Source organism: Neophocaena asiaeorientalis, unplaced genomic scaffold, assembly GCF_003031525.2.
Source record: "Neophocaena asiaeorientalis asiaeorientalis breed wild unplaced genomic scaffold, Neophocaena_asiaeorientalis_V1.1 scaffold432, whole genome shotgun sequence".
Taxonomy (NCBI): Eukaryota; Metazoa; Chordata; class Mammalia; order Artiodactyla; family Phocoenidae; genus Neophocaena; species Neophocaena asiaeorientalis.
The window spans coordinates 1,606,753-1,626,275 of NW_020174549.1; the positions used below are offsets into that span (position 1 = coordinate 1,606,753).

Here is a 19,523-nt window from a genome sequence, read left to right on the forward strand (position 1 = left end):
TTTTGCGGTACGCGGGCCTCTCACTGTGTGGTCTCTCCCCTTGCGGAGCACAGGCTCTGGACGCGCAGGCTCAGCGGCCATGGCTCACGGGCCCAGCCGCTCCGCGGCATGTGGGATCTTCCCGGACTGGGGCACGAACCCACGTCCCCTGCATCAGCAGGCGGACTCTCAACCACTGCGCCGCCAGGGAAGCCCTCCGTGTTACTTTTTCCTTTCTAATTTTGTTTTAATAGTTTTATTGACACCTATATCATTCTATTAGAAACTTCCTCAATCCTTTTGAATTCAAGTGAGAGTATAAGTAGTTAATAAGCAAATATATTCTGATTGATGATGTTAAAAATAAGAAAACACATAATGAAACATTATCGCTCAACACTTTAGAAGGTGTACTTTTAGAGCAGTTTCAAAGTATGAACTGCTCTCTGACGGTTACATTAGTTACATATTTTTTACGTCCTCCAAGAAGAAAAACGTTCTCAAACGTCATAGATTGTTTGATGAATGGTCTTCTGGGGTAAGGAGTTGTGGGGGAAGACAGTGCTGACCACAGGAATGTTGAACAGCAGATGCTGGCTTTGGGCATAGTAGCTTTGATGCATAGTGACCTCTTTGCAATGTTGGGACTGATGGTCCTTGTGGGGACTCGCGTTACAAGATATCTGACACAGATTGCACACACTATGTGAGAACAGAAATGCAGAATAATAGGGCAATAATACCCTATCTATAAACCGTCTGTATTTACAGATTCCCTAAATAACAGGCCAAAATAGATTTCACTATGGTAAATATTCCAGTCGCAACGCTCTGCAAACTTCTCATCTGTCTCATGTATTTTAGGCATGATTTCTGGGTCGTGTGGCTTTTCTAGTAGACTTCAATGATGTGCAGCCACCAAGAACAGACCGTGTCATTTATTTAACTCCAACTGTCTTTAATCTCGAGAACAGTAAAACAGTAAGAAACCTTGGGGTTTCAACATAATCATAGAACAGTACACAGGATCAGATTTTCAAATTCTTTGCTTTTGCTCTTTTTTGGCCACATTTACCGTAGAAGACTTGCGTTATCTACACATCTTTAAATTTGGGTCCATGGTTTTTCTCTTTTTTAACCTCTCTTCCTTTCTCTTTTAGTTCACAGCCATGAATGAACCACAGTGCTTCTACAATGAGTCCATTGCCTTCTTTTATAACCGGAGTGGAAAGTACCTTGCCACAGAATGGAACACAGTTAGCAAGCTGGTGATGGGACTTGGAATCACCGTCTGTATCTTCATCATGTTGGCCAACCTGCTGGTCATGGTGGCGATCTATGTCAACCGCCGCTTCCATTTTCCTATTTATTACTTAATGGCGAATCTGGCTGCTGCGGACTTCTTTGCTGGGTTGGCCTACTTCTACCTAATGTTCAACACAGGACCCAATACTCGGAGACTGACTGTTAGCACGTGGCTCCTGCGTCAGGGCCTCATTGACACCAGCCTGACAGCCTCTGTGGCCAACTTACTGGCCATTGCAATCGAGAGGCATATTACGGTTTTCCGCATGCAGCTCCACACGCGGATGAGCAACCGGCGGGTGGTGGTGGTGATTGTGGTCATCTGGACCATGGCCATTGTTATGGGGGCCATACCCAGTGTGGGCTGGAACTGCATCTGTGATATTGAAAACTGTTCCAACATGGCACCCCTCTACAGTGACTCTTACTTGGTCTTCTGGGCCATTTTCAACTTGGTGACCTTTGTCGTCATGGTGGTTCTCTATGCTCATATCTTTGGCTACGTTCGCCAGAGGACTATGAGGATGTCTCGGCACAGTTCTGGGCCGCGGCGCAATCGGGATACCATGATGAGTCTTCTGAAGACTGTGGTCATCGTGCTCGGTGAGTTGTGTCTTGACTGTAACTTACTTTACAGATTCTCGATGTCTTAATACAAACCAGGGTAGTTTATGATAGTGGTAAGCAACAATGTGAACATCAGTGGGTATATATGCAGGAATTACAAGGGGACAAGGCACCTTTATAGCAAATGTTTATGATGAAGTCAGCATCCCAGTCTTTCTGTAATTACAGAACTGGTTTCAGGGAAATAATGTCTCAGTGATGTGTTATAAATCATGGTGATGTGGAAGATGTCATTGACGAGTTTGGTTATCAAGTATTGAAAGATATCAGCTTTTGAAAGGTTTTATTACAGCCCAAATTGTGGAACTTTTGCCTATAGTCTCTTTATTACAGATTCTCAGAAAGTGTTTTTACTGTCCCATGAATATGCTTTCACACATAGCTATTTTTATGAGTCTGTTTCCAAATAAGGAGTCTTTCACTTTCTGTCATTGTTACTGCACACACGTAGGTAAGTATATCAAGTTTTTGTATAGATTTATTGCGCAAAATGGGTTGGAATTAATACCATCTCTGACAGTCACCTTTACGAAAACTTACTTTTTTTCCATTAATTTTCGGTTTTTAGTGGTGGAAGTTAATTCATATTTCAAGGTGAAAAGCAGGATTTTATTCTTTTATGTAATGTATACTCGAATAACTTTTGCCTTTAAATAACTATTGTTTTTCCTGGGTGAAAAATTCATGATTAATGATCACAAGGAGTATATTTATTCATTTATGTATTCAGAAAATAGTTAAAGAGAACCTCATAAGTTCCAGGCCCTGTGCTGACTCCCGGAACTGTGTCCATGAAGACAGCATACACAGAACATTTCTTTTGGAGCTTAGAGGGCCTATTTTTAAAGTTCAACCAGTGAGAATTTTAAATAATTACCCTACTGAATTACATTTTCTCCATGGGCTATATTTGGGTTAATGTCTGATCACATTTAAAAAATATCTTTTAAGAAATCTTTAGTAGTTCATCTTTCTCCATTGAAATTCAGTGGAAAGTTCCTCTAATGCTCTTTGTTCCAGTTTGTAAAGCAGGGTTGAGTGGATGGAACCTGGGATGGTGTGGCTTCTCTGAAACTCTGGGAGCTACTTTAATTTTAGCCCCAGGAAAGAAAGCCCTAATTATGGCTCTAAGAATAAAGACCAGGCCTTGGGATTGCTGACACAACTAAAGCCCTGTCTGTAACTAACTGGCACGTGTAGGTGGTATCCCCACTGAGGCCCCCACCACCTCAGATGTGAAATTTTCTTATTCCATCCAACAAAGTTCAGTAGAAGTATAAAAATGATTTCCCTCTATGTTTAATTATCAACAAAAGCCTTGAACATACCTGTGCCACAAGTATACATTCTCCATGATAGGGATGAAGCGCATCTTTGTTTACCGTGGATGCTATTTTTTGTATTAAATAACATGAGAGATTTCACTTCTGTATTGACTCAAGTATTTGCTTGTTTACTGCTGATCTCAATGTTGGTTGAAACTTTTCATACGGGTACACTTTTTCTAGTATCATCTCAAGTACTGCTTGTAGTTCATAGAACCACCAGTAGAAAATGACTACTGAACTTGGACTATGAACCTGCTAAGTTCTTGTTTGAATTTTGACCTTTGTACAATGACTAGCATTTTCCGGTGTGTAGTATGCGTAACGATTCATATAAAATTAACTTTTGTGCCTCATTGGGTGGTTTTGCAGGTTAAATGAGAGTTATTATTATTGTGTGTGTGTGTGTGCGGTACGCGGGCCTCTCACTGTTGTGGCCTCTCCCCTTGCGGAGCACAGGCTGTGGACGCACAGGCTCAGCGGCCATGGCTCACAGGCCCAGCCGCTCCGCGGCATGTGGGATCCTCCCGGACCGGGGCACGAACCCGTGTCCCCTGCATCGGCAGGCGGACTCTCAACCACTGAGCCACCAGGAAAGCCCGAGAATTATTTTGAGGGTTTATGGGGCCACAGTTTCAGTGCACGTTGGCCCTAAATGCCCCTTCTGTCCTACCACACCAACCCCAGACTTGAAAATAACAGAATATAACGCTGGTTTCTGAGGTTAAACTAGTGGGCTCCACAAAGATTGAATACATGTAGCTGCCTCTGGAATAAATGGCATTATCTCTATAGATGTGTGATGGATGAAGTTCAGAACATGGAGAACTCCAGTCAGGGTGATAGGCAAAGAAATTTGGTGAAGCAAGATGTGTATGGGATTGTAGTATAGGAAGGAGAAATTAAATAAGTGGACTGTAGCCTTGCAGAGAAAAGCAGCAAGAATGGGAGAATGGGCAGGGCTCGGAATAGGTAATTCACCACCCTAAACAGCCAGGGGTTTGTCAAGTTGGTTCCTGTTACCATTCGTAGAACGTACTCCCCTGCTTGAATTCTATGTAGTCGTGCTTGCGTGCGAAAGATGGGTTGGTCTTGTAGGAACAAGTTTATTGACCATCAGGTTTTTTTGTGATGCACGTTCGGTTTTTTAATATGTCTTCTCTGCCAGATTGTCAGCTTTGCGGCAGTGAGCAGGAAGTGTGATGATGTGTTGTCCAGTTTCTCCACATTACCTGTTGTGGGATGTGGCACAAAGTAGGTACTTGTAAAATAACTGTTGAGTGAATGAATGTGGTGACAAAACCAGGTTTCTGAGCCTTCAGAACTGAGGACCAGAGAAAGCCATAGTGGATTCACTAAGTTGATGCCACTTGGTTCAGTCGTGTGGCAGAAACCAAACCTAGCTGCACCACTATTAGTTTTGTGCCTTCCAGTCAAATACAACAGCTTGGAAAGTGACCACAAGGGCTGCTCAATAAATAATGTGTATTTTGTTCATTTATTCTGGGGATGATTACAGTTTGATTAAGTGTCAAACCTTCGGTTTCCATTTCACCATGTCAAAATGACCTCTGGGTTTTAGACCTATTCGGTTCAATAAACCAGTGTTTATTGGTTATTTATCCTTCAATAAAAGGATTTGTTAGTCAACAAGTTGAATTTCTAGGAGTCAACATAAAATAAAGGGGTCTTTGAGATTTATGATGGCAATACCAGCAGCAGTTTTGAAGCACAAGATTGTGTATAAGCTGCTCCTGAGTGAGTCCTGGATCTTAATAGTTTTATTTGTGAAACACGTATAAGCATTAATCATGTGCCTAGCACTACTCTGCCTTAGAAATGAGTTTTTGTAAAGAGCATCCCTGTGAAGTCTAGGTTTGTGACCTTCATTTTTCAGAGGTGAAAACTGAGGCACAGAGAGGTTAAGTAACTTTCCCAAGATCACACAGCTAGTTAAGTACAGGAGCTGGGATACGTTTCAGGCAGTCTGGTTCCAGAGCCCATGTGTTTTTCACCTCCATGCTATCCTGCCTCTCTATAATACAGACAGCTACCAGCACATGCTGGATTGTTTTATAAAGTTTGAACAGCACTGTGCTATTAAATTGAAACATTGTGATCCCATTTGTTTCTCTTGATACTGCCTAGCTGCCTGTGCTTCATTTCCTGGGTAGAAGAAAGCTTTCAGGGAGCATTCCTTTCCTCCTTTTGCTTCTGATCATGATGGTTATGACTCTCATCTCATTGGCCCTTTTCCACTGTTCGGTGTTGGAGCACCAGTAACTGACTGCTTCTGATTGAAGGAGTGTTTAGTTCAAGGTGTAGTTAACTTGAGGGTTCATTGTCCTAGTGCGAAGTCATGTAATCCTTCCCCAGGCTTGAATTCTCCCCACTTGACATTTTACCAAGAATTCCTTTTGAGTCTGTTCCACGGTTGAATCAGAGTGGTAGTCAAGTTCTTCCTTATTTGACCACAGTCTATCTTGAGTTGTTAAGTCCTTGCCTTTCTTGCTCTGTTCCTTCTGATGACCCTTCTGTTGGGGATAATTAGAGAAGAGAGAAACCAGGATTTGGAAAGAGAAAATAATGGTTATGGTGTAGAGGTTTTTGCATCTTAATTGTGGGAGAGAGTGAGGAAAATAAAGCAAAATAAATCCTGGTGGAGCCTATGTCTTTGGGGAAGAAGAGAGAGACACTTTTTCTAGTTGGATCTGTTCTGGCTGGAAATGATCACCACTGAAGCTAAATTACTGCTTTTTACCTACGTACCCTGTGCCAGGGTCAATACTTGGCATTACTCTTCATGCACTGTTTATAACCTTACACCAAGGAAAGTTGTGTTTCTCCCATTTTATACTGAGGGAACTGAATGAAGATAGGGTAAGTAACTTGTTCAAGAGTGCTTATTTTGTAAGTAGCAGAACTGGAATCCAGCTGTAAGAATGTTGTGGACCATGACCTTCTATCATAGGACACTGGTCACGTGCCATATAAGAGACTGTTACTGGTATTAATAATAGTAGTTGGGGCCAGATGAGTTTAAGCCCATTGTTTTCTCATTACTCTGATGAAGGATAATTTGGCCAATATCCTGTAAGCAAATCTTTATGTACTTCTCTGTTTAATTCAACAAACATATTGTTGAGTGCTAGTTATGTGCTAAAGGATAAAAAGATGAATAAGGTAAATACCATTTATTTAAATTGAGGCAACATTGGTTTATAACATAAGTTTCGAGTGTACAACATAATATTTCTACAGCATCCTCATCACCAAAAATATAGTTTCCATCCATCACCATACTGTTGATCTCCTTTATCTGTTTCACCCTCCTCCCCACCCCCTCCCCTCTGGTAACCATTACTCTGTTCTCTGTATCTACATGTTTGTTTTTATTTGATTTATTCTTTTTTTTTAATTCCACAGTGAGAGAAATCATATATTTGTCTTTCTCTGGCTTATTTCACATAGCATAATACCCTCAAGGTCCATCCATGTTGTTGCAAATGACAAGGTTTCATCTTTTTTATGGCTGAGTAGAATTCCTTTGTGTGTGTGTGTGTGTGTGTGTGTGTGTACACACATATATACTACAATCTTCTTTATCCATTCATCTGTTGATGGGCACTTAGATTGTTTCCATCTCTTGGCTATTGTAAATAATGCCGTGATGAACGTGGGATGCATATATCTTTTCAAATTAGTGTTTTCGTATTCTTTGGATAAATAGCCAGGAGTGGGATAGCTGGATCATATGGTAGTTCTACTCTTAATGTTTGAGGACTCTCCATACTGTTTTTCATAGTGACTGTACCAATTTCCCACCAACAGTGTAGGAGGGTTGCCTTTTCTCCACATCCTCACCAACACTTGTTACTTTTTGCCTTTTTTTTTTTGGCGGTATGCGGGCCTCTCACTGTTGTGGCCTCTCTCATTGCGGAGCACAGGCTCCGGACGCGCAGGCTCAGCGGCCATGGCTCACGGGCCCAGCCGCTCCGCGGCATGTGGGATCTTCCCGGACCGGGGCACGAACCCGTGTCCCCTGCATCGGCAGGCGGACTCTCAACCACTGCGCCACCAAGGAAGCCCTATTTTTTGCCTTTTTGATAACAGTCCCTCTAACAGGCGTGAGGTGATGTCTCATTTTGGTTTTGATTTGCATTTCCTAATAATTGGTGATCTGAATATTTTTTCATGTACCTGTTGGCTATCTGTATGTCTTCTTTGGAAAATATGTATGTTCAGCTCCTCTGCCCATTTTTTAATCAGATTTTTGTTGTTGTTGTTGAGTTGTGTGAGTTTTTTATATGTTTTGGGTATTCACTCCTTACCAGATATATCATTTGCAAGTATCTTCTCCCATTTAGTAGGTTATCTTTTTGTCTTGTTGATGGTTTCCTTTGCTGTGCAGAAGCTTCTTCGTTTGATGTAGTCCCATTTGTTTATTTTTGCTTTTTAAACGTCATTCTTTGCTGAGCTTACAGCGTGTTAGAGGTGACTGAGAAGGAGTTGCAAAGCAGTCGGGTCCATGTGCTAGTTGATGTCTGGGCAGAGTGGAGGGAAGGGAGGCCTCACACAGGAGGAAATATTGAGTTGGGTCTTGATGCATGTGGAGGAGCTTGTCCTCCTGTAGGGTGGGGGTAGAGGAGAAGCTAAGCAACAGCTCACCTTTGGGGAACTGAAAGTAGTCAGGTGTGATTACCATGTGGTGGGTATGCTGGATAGAATTTTGGCTTAGAGCTTTTATAATGTATTAAGGAGTTTGAGTTTCTGCCTTTAGGTGATCAGAGATGCTAAAGGATTCCCTAAGATAAAGAACACCAGTTCCTTATAGGGATAACCATATAATTTATCATCCAAACTGAGACACTTCTGGTAGTGAAAACAGGCACTAACTGGGACAGTGGGACAACGGGCCTAAACCAAGACTAGTCTGGTCAACCCAGGATGTACAGTCATTCTCCTTCTAGGCTCTGCTTTCTGTTTGTTTATATTCTTTCTACATTTTCTTTTGGCTTTGTAAATGTAGAGCTCAACACTGGACTTGTTCCACTGTGTAAACATAGTAAAGAAACAACTTCTTCTTCGTTTTTTTTTTTTAAAGCAAGGATCTGTCCAGATATAGAATTTTAGAGCTGAAAGGTCCTTTAAAAATCACGCTATCCAACTTCCTAATCCTACAAATAAAGGGACCGAAGCTCCCAAGTTAATTGAGAAATTTAGGTCTGAGTTAGCTGGTGGCTCAAACCGAGAACTAGGTTTGTTAACTTCCAGTAAGGTGCTGTTCCTACTGCCTAGGCCTCCAGCTTGTTCATTTCCATCCACACCTTCCATCATTTTCTTCCTTGTGAACATCAACATGTATTTCTGTGGCTACCCAGGTTTAGGTGTAAACATTGTGGCTATAAAGGTACCCGGAACCCACAGAAAGGGTTCCCTTGAATTTGGCCTTATTATAAACAGCTGGTGATCTCTGAAATGAAGCTTTGATAAAAGTCATTGGAAGCTGAATTACTGGCACATTATGTAGTTTTTACACATTTTTTTAAACTAATGCTCTTTATTTTTTTTAATTTTATTTTTAAAATTTTTACTATTTATTTGGTTGCGCCGGGTCTTAGCTGTGGCAGGCGGGCTCCATAGTTGCAGCTCACCAGCTCCTTAGTTGCAGCATGCATGTGGGATCTAGTTCCCTGAACAGGGATCGAACCCAGGCCCCCTGCATTGGGAGTGCGGAGTCTTATCCACTGCGCCACCAGGGAAATCCCAACACCTTCTTATCATCCTATTTACTTTCTTCATAACAGCATTGTGTTAGTTTCTTATTTATCTTGGTTTTTTATTGTTTCTATTTTACCGTGTGTGTGTGTGTGTGTGTGTGTGTGTGTGTGTGTGTGTGTATGTGTAGTTTTCCCACTTACATTCATTGAGGCAGGATGCCTCTGGGATCTACTCCTGACTCTTGTCATTAACTGTCTGGGTGATTCTGGGCAAGTTACTTTCTCTGTGCAGCAATTTCTCTGTACTTTCATCTCTAGGATGGAGTTGGCCAATTTGATTTCCAAGGTTATTTAGAGTTCTACTTATAACTCTATAAATAAAACGATAAGGACATAACTACTGTGGATCAGCCACGTAGAGTTTTCTAGTGGAAAACGTAGAAACAGAATTGGAGTAAAAGCAAGGGACTATGATTTTTCTCCATATCAGCTTTTGAATAACTAGGTTTAGGTGTATTCTCCCCCATTAAAGGGAGCGGCACATTGATACAGGACAGTCTCAAAGAAACGATTTAAAAAAAAATTACTCTGCAGTAGAGAGCTGTGTGGTAAGAAGGGAGGGTTTCCCAGTTGGTCTTGTTGCTAAGGGAAGGGACTAGACACAAGAGTCTCTTACTCCCTGGCCACAGGTGACCAACTGCACATCCTGTTTCTCTGAAGAGGAACCAGAGCTACCCCGAGTCTCCTCAGGTCCCTGCGGTGTCCCTGTTAAGGCCTCTTTGAGGAAGGACCTGTGAGACCATTCATGAGAGCCTCTGTTGTTGGACGAGCCACGGGGCTGGCTGGCACTGTGGGTGTGGTCAGGAGAGACTCCCTGCAGAAGCCCCACAGTGCTGCCCAGACCCCAGATCCTGGGCCTGGTCAAATGAGAAAACAACTTGCAAATACCAGCTCTTTGTACCCTTTTGTTGCCCAACTCCATTCAAATATTTTTATTCAGAAGAAACTTTCAAACAGAAACAGAAAACAAAAATACCACATGAACCTAACAGGGTTTCTTCTGAGGTGTGGACAGAGCAGGCAGAACATGAAGCTCTTTCTTACTTCAGGTCTGATGAGTGATTCAGACCTCGTCTCGCTGAGATGCCTGTCAGTCCCAGAGTGAACCTCACACAGTCATTTGTCCTCATCCTTAAAGGTCATAGAAGATGCAAAGGTTTCCTGAAGGAATTGTGGCAGCCACTGGAAATCACTGTTGCTTAGGGCTTAAGAGCTTCGATTCGGAATAAAATAGGCCAGAGTTTAGAATTGGAATCCTGACCCCTCACTTACTAGTTTCATAGCCTTGAGGAAATGACTGAAGGTCTCTGAGCCTCAGTTTCAGGATTAATAGCATAGGGATAGTAGGACCTTCCTATAATCAAGTGATCACGAGCATTAGACGAGGTAATTCATGTAAAGCACACTTAGCACAGGATCTGGCTAAAGTAAAACACTTACTGAATGGTAGCAAGTATTGTCATTACCATGAGGTCTTGTCTGCATGTGCCTTTTCTCCCCCTGCACCCCGCCCGCCCTTTCTGTCTTCTCTCTGACATACCTCCACTCATCCACACACCAGCATACATACAATAGTGGGTTTGGTGGCTGTGATGGTGCTTCATTTCTATGACATGGTATTAAAGTACTGTTGTGGTTTAGCAGCTCTTGGCTCCAAAACAGGCTGTAAATTTTATTCTGAGTGGCCTTTGCTTTCCCAAAGATACATCTGCACTGCAGAGTTGCCTGCGTCTTATTTGTTGAGCCTCAGCCGTATGTATGAAAAGTCCTATTACCCCATAAGAAATGACAGTTTTGACCTGGTAACTCTCTGGACGTCTCCAGATTAAACAGTTAAATAGTGTTGGCCATTAAAATGAGTTTTGAAATGGAACAGTCCACTTTGTCAATATCTGTTAGAAAGGGTCATTAGCTCCTTTTGGTGGACCTGCCATGCTTAGGGCACAGCTGGCAACCCAGCCATCATTCAGGGCACCATTCTGTTTCCTTTTGATCTGAAGTGAAAGACTGTGTCTGGCATAAATGAAAGAAACGGCAAATGGATAGGGTCATGAGACCTTATTGCTGTTCCCTAGTCAGTCCCAGCTTTATTGTGAGACCACTTGCGATTCCTTTAGTCTGAGTCCCATCACTATCCACCTAGAAAGGAAAGGATATTTCACCCCCCTTCTAATCTCTCACTGCTACTTTACGTACCTCTTTGGAGTATTGTTTTGGGAGTTCAGTGATGGCAAGGTTTTATCTTATTTCCCAGCCCCTAGAACAGGGCCTAGCACTTGGAAAACTCTGGTTTTTTGTTTTGTTTTGTTTTTTGTTTTTTTTGCGGTACTCAGGCCTCTCACTGCTGTGGCCTCTCTCGTTGCGGAGCACAGGCTCTGGACGCCGAGGCTCAGCGGCCATGGCTCACGGGCCCAGCTGCTCCGCGGCATGTGGGATCTTCCCGGACCGGGGCACGAACCCGTGTCCCCTGCATCGGCAGGCGGACTCTCAACCACTGCGCCACCAGGGAAGCCCTCTAGATATTTTTTGAATGAATAAATGAGCTACACCTTTTATTCTGGATGGAGTTTCACAGGTTCCCTAGTAACAGTAGAAATATACCTGTGTAGCTTGAAATTCAATGGGATTTAATAATGAGTCTCATTCAAAGGAATATTTGTTTAAAGGTAGTTGTAATAAGGCAGTTCCGCATCCTGCCTGTCAAGGGCATTTCTTTAGGTTAAGTTCCACTGTGAGCTTGTTAATAATAGTTTGTTTTGTTAACAAATATGTATTGAATGTGTACTAGGCCCTCTGTTAAGGAGTAGGGAAGCGGAGATCAGTGATAATATGGACCCTGTTCTCAAGCGGCTCTTATTTTAGGAGATCATAATGGATAACTTAAATAAATAAAAACAATGTAATTTGGTAAATAAAATATGGAAGGTGCTATGGAAGTGCTGTCTTCTGATTGGGCAATGTCAGGATATTTCATGATGAAGGAGATTTAGGAATAACATCTTAGATGATGTATAGGAGTTTGCCATGTGAACCCAGGCAAAGAAATTACTACTATTAGCTATTGTTTGCACTCTGAATTAAGTATTCAGTTACTTCCTTATATTGCAATTAATACGTTACTTAGATATGGAAATAACCCATTTGGCATTTTTTGGGGGGTGGGAGGGGAAGCTTGCATGATTTTAAGACAGCATTGTGCTTAATTAAGTTTTTGCCTGTATTTTGCACTGTATAATTCATTTTTTGAATCGACTGTAGTTAATCAGATTCACATTAAATTGGTTACGAAGTAAATGAGTTTGCATGGTTACTGACCTATAAGGAAAGGGATGATTTTTCTGCGTGTGCAAATTAACATCTTGTAGCAAGTAAGAAGTGCTCTGAAGTGACATGTATGTTTTCAGGACTTGAAAGATCATTGCCTGGAGCTGTGGACACACACTTCTGATGAACACACATACAGGCATGCAAATTGCCATATTTAGCAAATATAAGTAATTGCATGGGACATACTCATACTAACAAAAGTATTCATTGTTTATCTGAAATTCAGATTTAACTGGCTCTATGTATTTTATGAGGCAACTCCAACACACACAGCATTGGATGGCAAATAAAGCATTTTAGATGGCAATCAACTCTCTATACATAGATTTTTTTTTTCTATGTATTGCAGGTTTCTGTATTATCCTGGAGATCAATTTAAGTACAAAGGGGTTTCACTTATTTAATATTTCTGATTTTTATTTTGGGTTGTCTAGAAATAAAGGGACATATCTGCTTTATAGAATCTTATATTTATTTATCAGCAATTATATATGTTTACAAACAGGTAATGTATACCTTCAATTCAAAACTGAATTTTTCTCTCCTTTTACATATACTTTGTCATGCCCTTTGAAAAAAAGTATCTTAACAATTTGTTTTTCCATAGAAATCATCTTTTTTCCTGTGTTTGTACCTTTGCTGTTTTTTTCTTTGAGGTCTAAACTAGAGCCTTATACTCTGAGAAGCTACTTTTTATTCATGTATTTCAGTGAAGATGATACTGTCTAGACTGAGTGTGGTCATGGCTTTACTTAAACCCTGGCTGGTCTCCTCCACCAATAGAGGAGTTATTATAATGATCCAAAGCAAATATGAAGTTCTAATAGGGTTACACAGCAATAACAGGGTCTTTTTGAAGAAGTGGGATTTAGTCTGGCATCGGGAGACTGGAAATTCATGGCTTCACCTGTTTATCCTGCCCAAGTAGACTTTTGTTGACACAAAGAACACTGCACTTTAAGTAGGGTTTTCCATGAGTTCATTCTAAATGGGTATTTCTACACTTCAGAAAGCTTCTCTTCATGTGGCAGGCAGGAATTCATTTGCTCGAGTTATTTTCCTTTCTTGGGGGGAGAGGGAAGATAGCCACTCAGGAGCCCAGCCTTACAGGACCTGCACAGGAAACTGATGAGGTGAAAAGCTGACAAGCGTTTGCTGTGGCCAACAAGTGATTCACCACGTTATTCTGGAGGGATTTACTTTGCTAACCTTGCTAAGCACATGATGCCCGGGAATGCTCCTTTGTATATTGCCCCAGCCCCAGAGGAGAAGCCCAGCTATAAATCAAGGCTCTGGAATCTGAGTTTCTGAACGAAACAGGGGAAGCCTATATTTGGACATCCTGCAAAGTCCATGTGTAATGATCAAATAAACAAAAGTCGTAGAGATTAGAGCACTAGCTTTATTTAATTAGGCAAATTCTTATGTCTTGGGGAAAATGAAGACGTTTTCATTAAAAAACACTGTTTCTAAGGCACCATGCATGTACTCTAGCATATCTACAAGTACTAATACATAAGATCAGCTTATTTAAAATAGAAGAGAATACTGTAGAAATCAAATTGGAATAGTAAGTCTAACTGTAGTATAGATGATTACATTGCTATGCTAAATTCCATAACGGAATTTCTTAATATTTTAGTTCAATCTGAGTTGGTTCTACCACTTTTAAGGCTAGAAATCTGTCACTAAAGCATGCATACATTCAAAAGACATGAGAATCAGGAACCGAAAGAATTTGAAACAGAATTAGAAAATACATTCATTTATATACATTGATTTGTCTATAATATATCAAATAGTAAATGATTTGCTGCTGTTACACTATAATACATTGTATGTTCAATGTGTTGTCCCTTCGCAACTATTGAATTATAACATTAATAATGTTGTATGTAGCTTTATCACTAGGTAGCCTATAGAAGTGATGGAATATTTTGACCCATTGTTTTAATTCGACTTCAAGGACATTTTTGTACTATCTTTGTGAATATAGATATTTAAATCAAAATTACAGTAACATTCAATTTTGGTTGAGAAGATATTTTCTAGAGCGTATATTAGTCTACTTTAATCCCTTCAACAATTTAATATACTTAAAACATTTCGAATTCGCTATACTTTTCCAGATTTAGTTTAACTGAAATTTTCATGAACATCAAGTATTTTTGTATAGATTGTAAAATGAAAACTTAATTTATCCATTAGTTTGTTGGGAACAAACCAGATTATAACAATTAAAGTGTCTACCATTGTGAGTTTTCATTCTTCCGCTCACATTTACTTTCCTTTGGCTTTATTTTACAGCTAAGTTTTATCAAAGATATTTGATTTTTTTTTTTTTTTTTTTTTTTTTTTTGTGGTACGTGGGCCTCTCACTGTTGTGGCCTCTCCCGTTGCGGAGCACAGGCTCCGGACGCGCAGGCTCAGCGGCCATGGCTCACGGGCCCAGCCGCCCGACGGCATGTGGGATCTTCCCGGACCGGGGCACGAACCCGTGTCCCCTGCATCGGCAGGCGGACTCTCAACCACTGCGCCACCAGGGAAGCCCAGATATTTGATTTTTTAAGGTTTTAATATGTAATAGATTTTGTGTAGTTTGGACGTTAATTTTATTTTTAATTAATTTTTATACCAATTTTAACGTTACCTAGGTCAATATTTATAGTTTTGAGAGTTTCTAAAAAAAAAAAATGAGGATAATAATAATGGTTAACATTTGAGTGCTTAGTAGTCATCAAGACTCATTAAATTCACTACTTTGCCTCAAATATATATTATTTAAAAATTTAAGCAAGAACCTTAAACTCTCTGAATTTCAGTTCTCTCATAAGTCAGATATAGATAATATATTTTTGTGACGATCATATGTGATAGTGATTGTGAAAGCTCTTTTTATAGGAAGTGTCACATAAATGTAAGCTATGAATGTTTTCACAGCTGCTGCTTATAGAGCAGTGACAAAAAAAAAAGGTTGGAATGCTAAGCATGAAATGTGATGTAGTGTGGTTGCAGAGGCATTGACTACGTTCTGACTCCAGATTTGCTACTTACTGGTTGGTGTGACTTTGGGCAATCGTATTAAATAACCTTTATGGCAATTTCTTCATCTGTCATGAAGGGCTCAGCTACATCAGTGTTCCTCCAGGTGTGGTCCAAGGACCACCTGCATCTGAATCACCTGGGATGCTTGTTTAATAAGCTGATTCCTGGGCCCCAGCCCACACCTACTGAAGCAGAATCTTTGTGTTGGTTTCCAGGCATCCATAGTTCAGTCACACAAACCTGGCATTAAATCTGCCCTTGCTCATTTCTAAAGTCTGTTTTTCACCTTTCCTGCCAAAATGTATTGGTATCATTTAAACAGTGAGTGAGGACCTGTGGTCACCCCTACACACGTGTGTTTGTACACCTGCTTTACAAGAGGATGAGGAGAAAAGGTAAAGGAAGGTGGAGGGAGGAGAAAACACAGAACTACTAAGATGAACTTCTTGGCTCCTGAAGAGCTTACTATTAAAGAAAATTGATCCTTTTACACTTAATAGACTTTCCTCAAAGTATTTGAAGTAGCCACACTGATTCTTATTATCATCCAAGAAAAATGTCACCTTTAAATTTAGTGACCAAAAATGTGACTGACCTATCATTAAGATACCTTGAGAAATCATGGCGTAGAATCCAAGATTTTTTCAGGTAGGCATGTGATTTTATATTATTCTAAGGAGGAACCTTTTCTCTCCCACAAGAGAGGAGATAAAGCAACAGTGTTTGTTTTTGCATTAACCTAATACAGTTAGTTGTATTTGTCTACATGGAGACCTTCACAGAATAGGATAAATCAATCATTTAGTTCATAGGCTACATAAAGGATATCCTGTCTCCCCTTTCCTTTTCTTCCAGAGGTAGCACGGGGTAATCTAAAGGGCATGGAATTAAGACTTACATTACATGTACATGGATTAAAAACCCCAAGTCAGCTGACGTGCAGACTTTATGACCTTGGACAGTATATTTGACCTTTCTGAGCTCTGTTTCCTATTGGGGACAGCATTACTTATCACTGTCCCCCCAAATGGGGAGGTGGTGGGAATTAAATAGATGTTAAAGTACTTAGAATGCTATCTGGCACATGTTACAGTGAACATGAAGTTTTCATGCCTTACCTGTTGTTCTGCATTCATAAAAGTGCTACCTTTGGCCAGTAGCAATTAGTCTTTAGAACTGTTTTCCTAGGATGGTCATTCCTTGGAGCCATTTACCCTCTTTTATAGACCTATATAATCACTAGCGGCATTTCCCCACTGTCTGCCCATAGAAATGGAATTGAGTGTCCTATAAGGGAACTCAACCCATTACTGTGGTTTGTTTATTCATCTATGCATTCATCTCTTAATTACTCATTTAACCAATGAATGTAGAATCCTGGTGTGGAATTGAGACTGCAAGGATTATGGCATTCACAGCGTCTTTCAAAGCCAGGCTTGGCTTGTCTGTACAGTAGTAATACGTTGTCTCTCAGCCTTTCCTCAAACATCTTGGATGCAGGAAACATTCTCATCTCCCTAGAGGCCAGACTGACTTCATATAGCTAGGACTATTATATATATTGAGCCAAAATCTGGTAAAAAGCTATATTTTAGGGTACCACCCACTAGATCTAGTTCTTTTCCCTTTGGTGCCATAAAGAACGCTGCAACTATTTACAAACCAATTCAATTCAAGTGACATCTATTGCCTCTTGTGTGTTGGGATAACAAATACCAAAATGTGTAATCCCTACTCATTTACAGATATGACTAAATTACAAGGCAGAATGGGAGTAAGGCCTAAGGCAGATACAGTTACAAAGCAAATATGGCCCTGCCATCCTAAAACCTGCAGTCTGGTAGGAAAGATGCCACATGTACATAGATGATTATTATAAAACAGAAAAGAAGTCTGGATAAAGCTGTATGGGAATTTAGAAGAGAGAGGGAATCCCATCAATAGTATAATCAGGAAAACTTTATGTAAATGAGTTTTTTGAGTTGAGTATTGAATCATAGGTGATGTTCAAGGAATGAGGTAATCTGTTAGACTGCATTTACCCCCTTAAGGACTGAATCCTATTTTAATAATAATCTTGATTGCCAAAGTAACACATATTTATTGAGGGGGAAAGGCAAAATTAAGAACTTAAAAATTAAGAAGTAAAAATTAAGAAAATTTAGAATTCTGAAACCATTCAGAGAAGAACCAAAATATTAAAATGAATATAATGTTTCTTTCCAATCCTTTGTTCTGATTAATACTTTACAACTGAAATCATATGGTACATACAATTTTGTTGTATGATTTTTAAAAGTATCCTGTGCATGTTACCATGCCATTAAGTAATGTTTGAAAGCATGAGTTTTCTACACAAAGTTCAGTACATCCAAATGATGGAATATTATATAATCACTGGGTATTTAGGTTTTATCTCTTATTCTCTTTTTTTACTCTTATAAATAATATTGAGATAAATATTATCTAATATGAATCTCTGCTTTCTTCACTGAGACTTTGTGAATCTTGATTAACTATGGTTTAATGTTCTGTAGAAAGTCTGCACCAATTTACACTCTTACCACAAGGGGATGAGAATATTTTGTTACATTCATGCCAATATTGGGTGGCTCTTTTTTCTCTCTTAGTGGTGTCATGTTGTAACCGTTAACATTATTTCTATTTGTGAGGATGGATATTAGCAAAACTAGAAAAGAGATGGAAACTTTTTCTGGGATTTAGAAGCTAAGACTAAACAAAAATAGAAATGCATTTAGCCCCATTTAAATGTATGTACTACTTTGAAGTACTTCGTTCCGTGTAAAAGTCTAAAGTATATTTATTTCTTAAGAAACTAAAGGCCTAACAGCTGAACAGTATAGCACAGGGGATAACAGTGTTATCTCTCAAGTGCCAACTGCCTCAGTTCTAATCCTGGCCCTCCTACATACCAGCAGAGTCAACTTGGGCAACATATTCAACGGCTCCAAGCTTCCATTTTCTTGTCTGTACGATGAGAGGCAGGGCAGAAACAGTAAAACCTCAAAAAATTAAGTAAGATTATTATATAAGATACCAGGCATGTAAGGACTTGGTAGATACTATTACGAAATACAAAACGTGGTGTTTTCATTGAATGATCATATAGCTGTGTTGAAACCTAAAGTCCCAGGATTAATCCTTACTGTTGTAAATCTTCATTATGCTGTGAGAAGAAGAGGCAGTCCAGAAGGATTAGGACCCATCGTGCTTCTGGGATTCAGTGGGACAGGTTTTACTTGGACTGGGTGGTGCCACCATGTCAGGTGATCCTGAATGACTCTGAAAACAGATAACACAACTTTCTTCTGAGATCTGCCATGTTTCTGGCTTCCCTAGACAACTTGAATCCCTAATGCAGATGTTCCCATCATCCCTCAGTGCCCTTTATTGTCTCAGTAATTTTTTCACAGTGCTTTTAGGCCAGAAGAAGTACCTGACAGTTTCACTTATTAAGCGGTTAAATCAACCTAATAAGTAGATAGGTCCTGCTTAATTAGTAGCCATTTCATAAAACAAAGCAAAAACATATACACTGAAAGGAAGAAAATAATTTTTAACTAATTCTTAGCAGCAGTGACTAAGGAATGTGAGTGCCTTGTTTGGCACTGCACAGCTTCTCAAAACCTGACTTGGATGGGCCACCACCATCCTCATTTCCTGTTCCACACTGAGTTATAGGCAATACTTGCTTTTTTTCATAGCAGACAAACTGCAGTGACATGATGTCACAGAAAGGAATGTAATGCCACCTAATGTTGAAACTGTGAACTACTTCAAGCTAGCAGTTCACATGGTTTCTGAACATATATATATACACACACACACACACATAAAGGGGAGGGAAACAGTGACATTCCACGTATATCTATGTCTGTATCTAATCTATATCTATATTTATTTATCTATCTGTTTATCTGGCTGTGTTCTTTTAAATCAACTGGAACTCTAAGGTGCCTCGGGGCACAGTTTGGGAACCAGAGCCCTGCTGTATTCCTGCTTTCTGGATTTACTTCAGTTTTGTTTTCTTCCGGTTACTCGACTTCTCTTGTTCTCTGGTTCCTGTTTCTACTTAGCTCTTAGTTCTAGCTGTCCAGTTTCCTTCCCCTTTGCC

General features: G+C 40.1%; 1 protein-coding gene across 3 annotated transcripts in view; it reads left to right on the plus strand.

Annotated features, from left to right (window-relative positions):
* Positions 1 to 19,523, plus strand: part of LPAR1 (lysophosphatidic acid receptor 1) — a 151,964-nt gene that overhangs the window by 93,344 nt on the left and 39,097 nt on the right. For all 3 annotated transcript variants that reach the window (XM_024757295.1, XM_024757294.1, XM_024757296.1), the window contains one exon: positions 1,140 to 1,887. In XM_024757295.1, the coding sequence (XP_024613063.1) occupies positions 1,140 to 1,887 (748 nt within the window). The remainder of the gene's footprint in view (positions 1 to 1,139; positions 1,888 to 19,523) is intronic.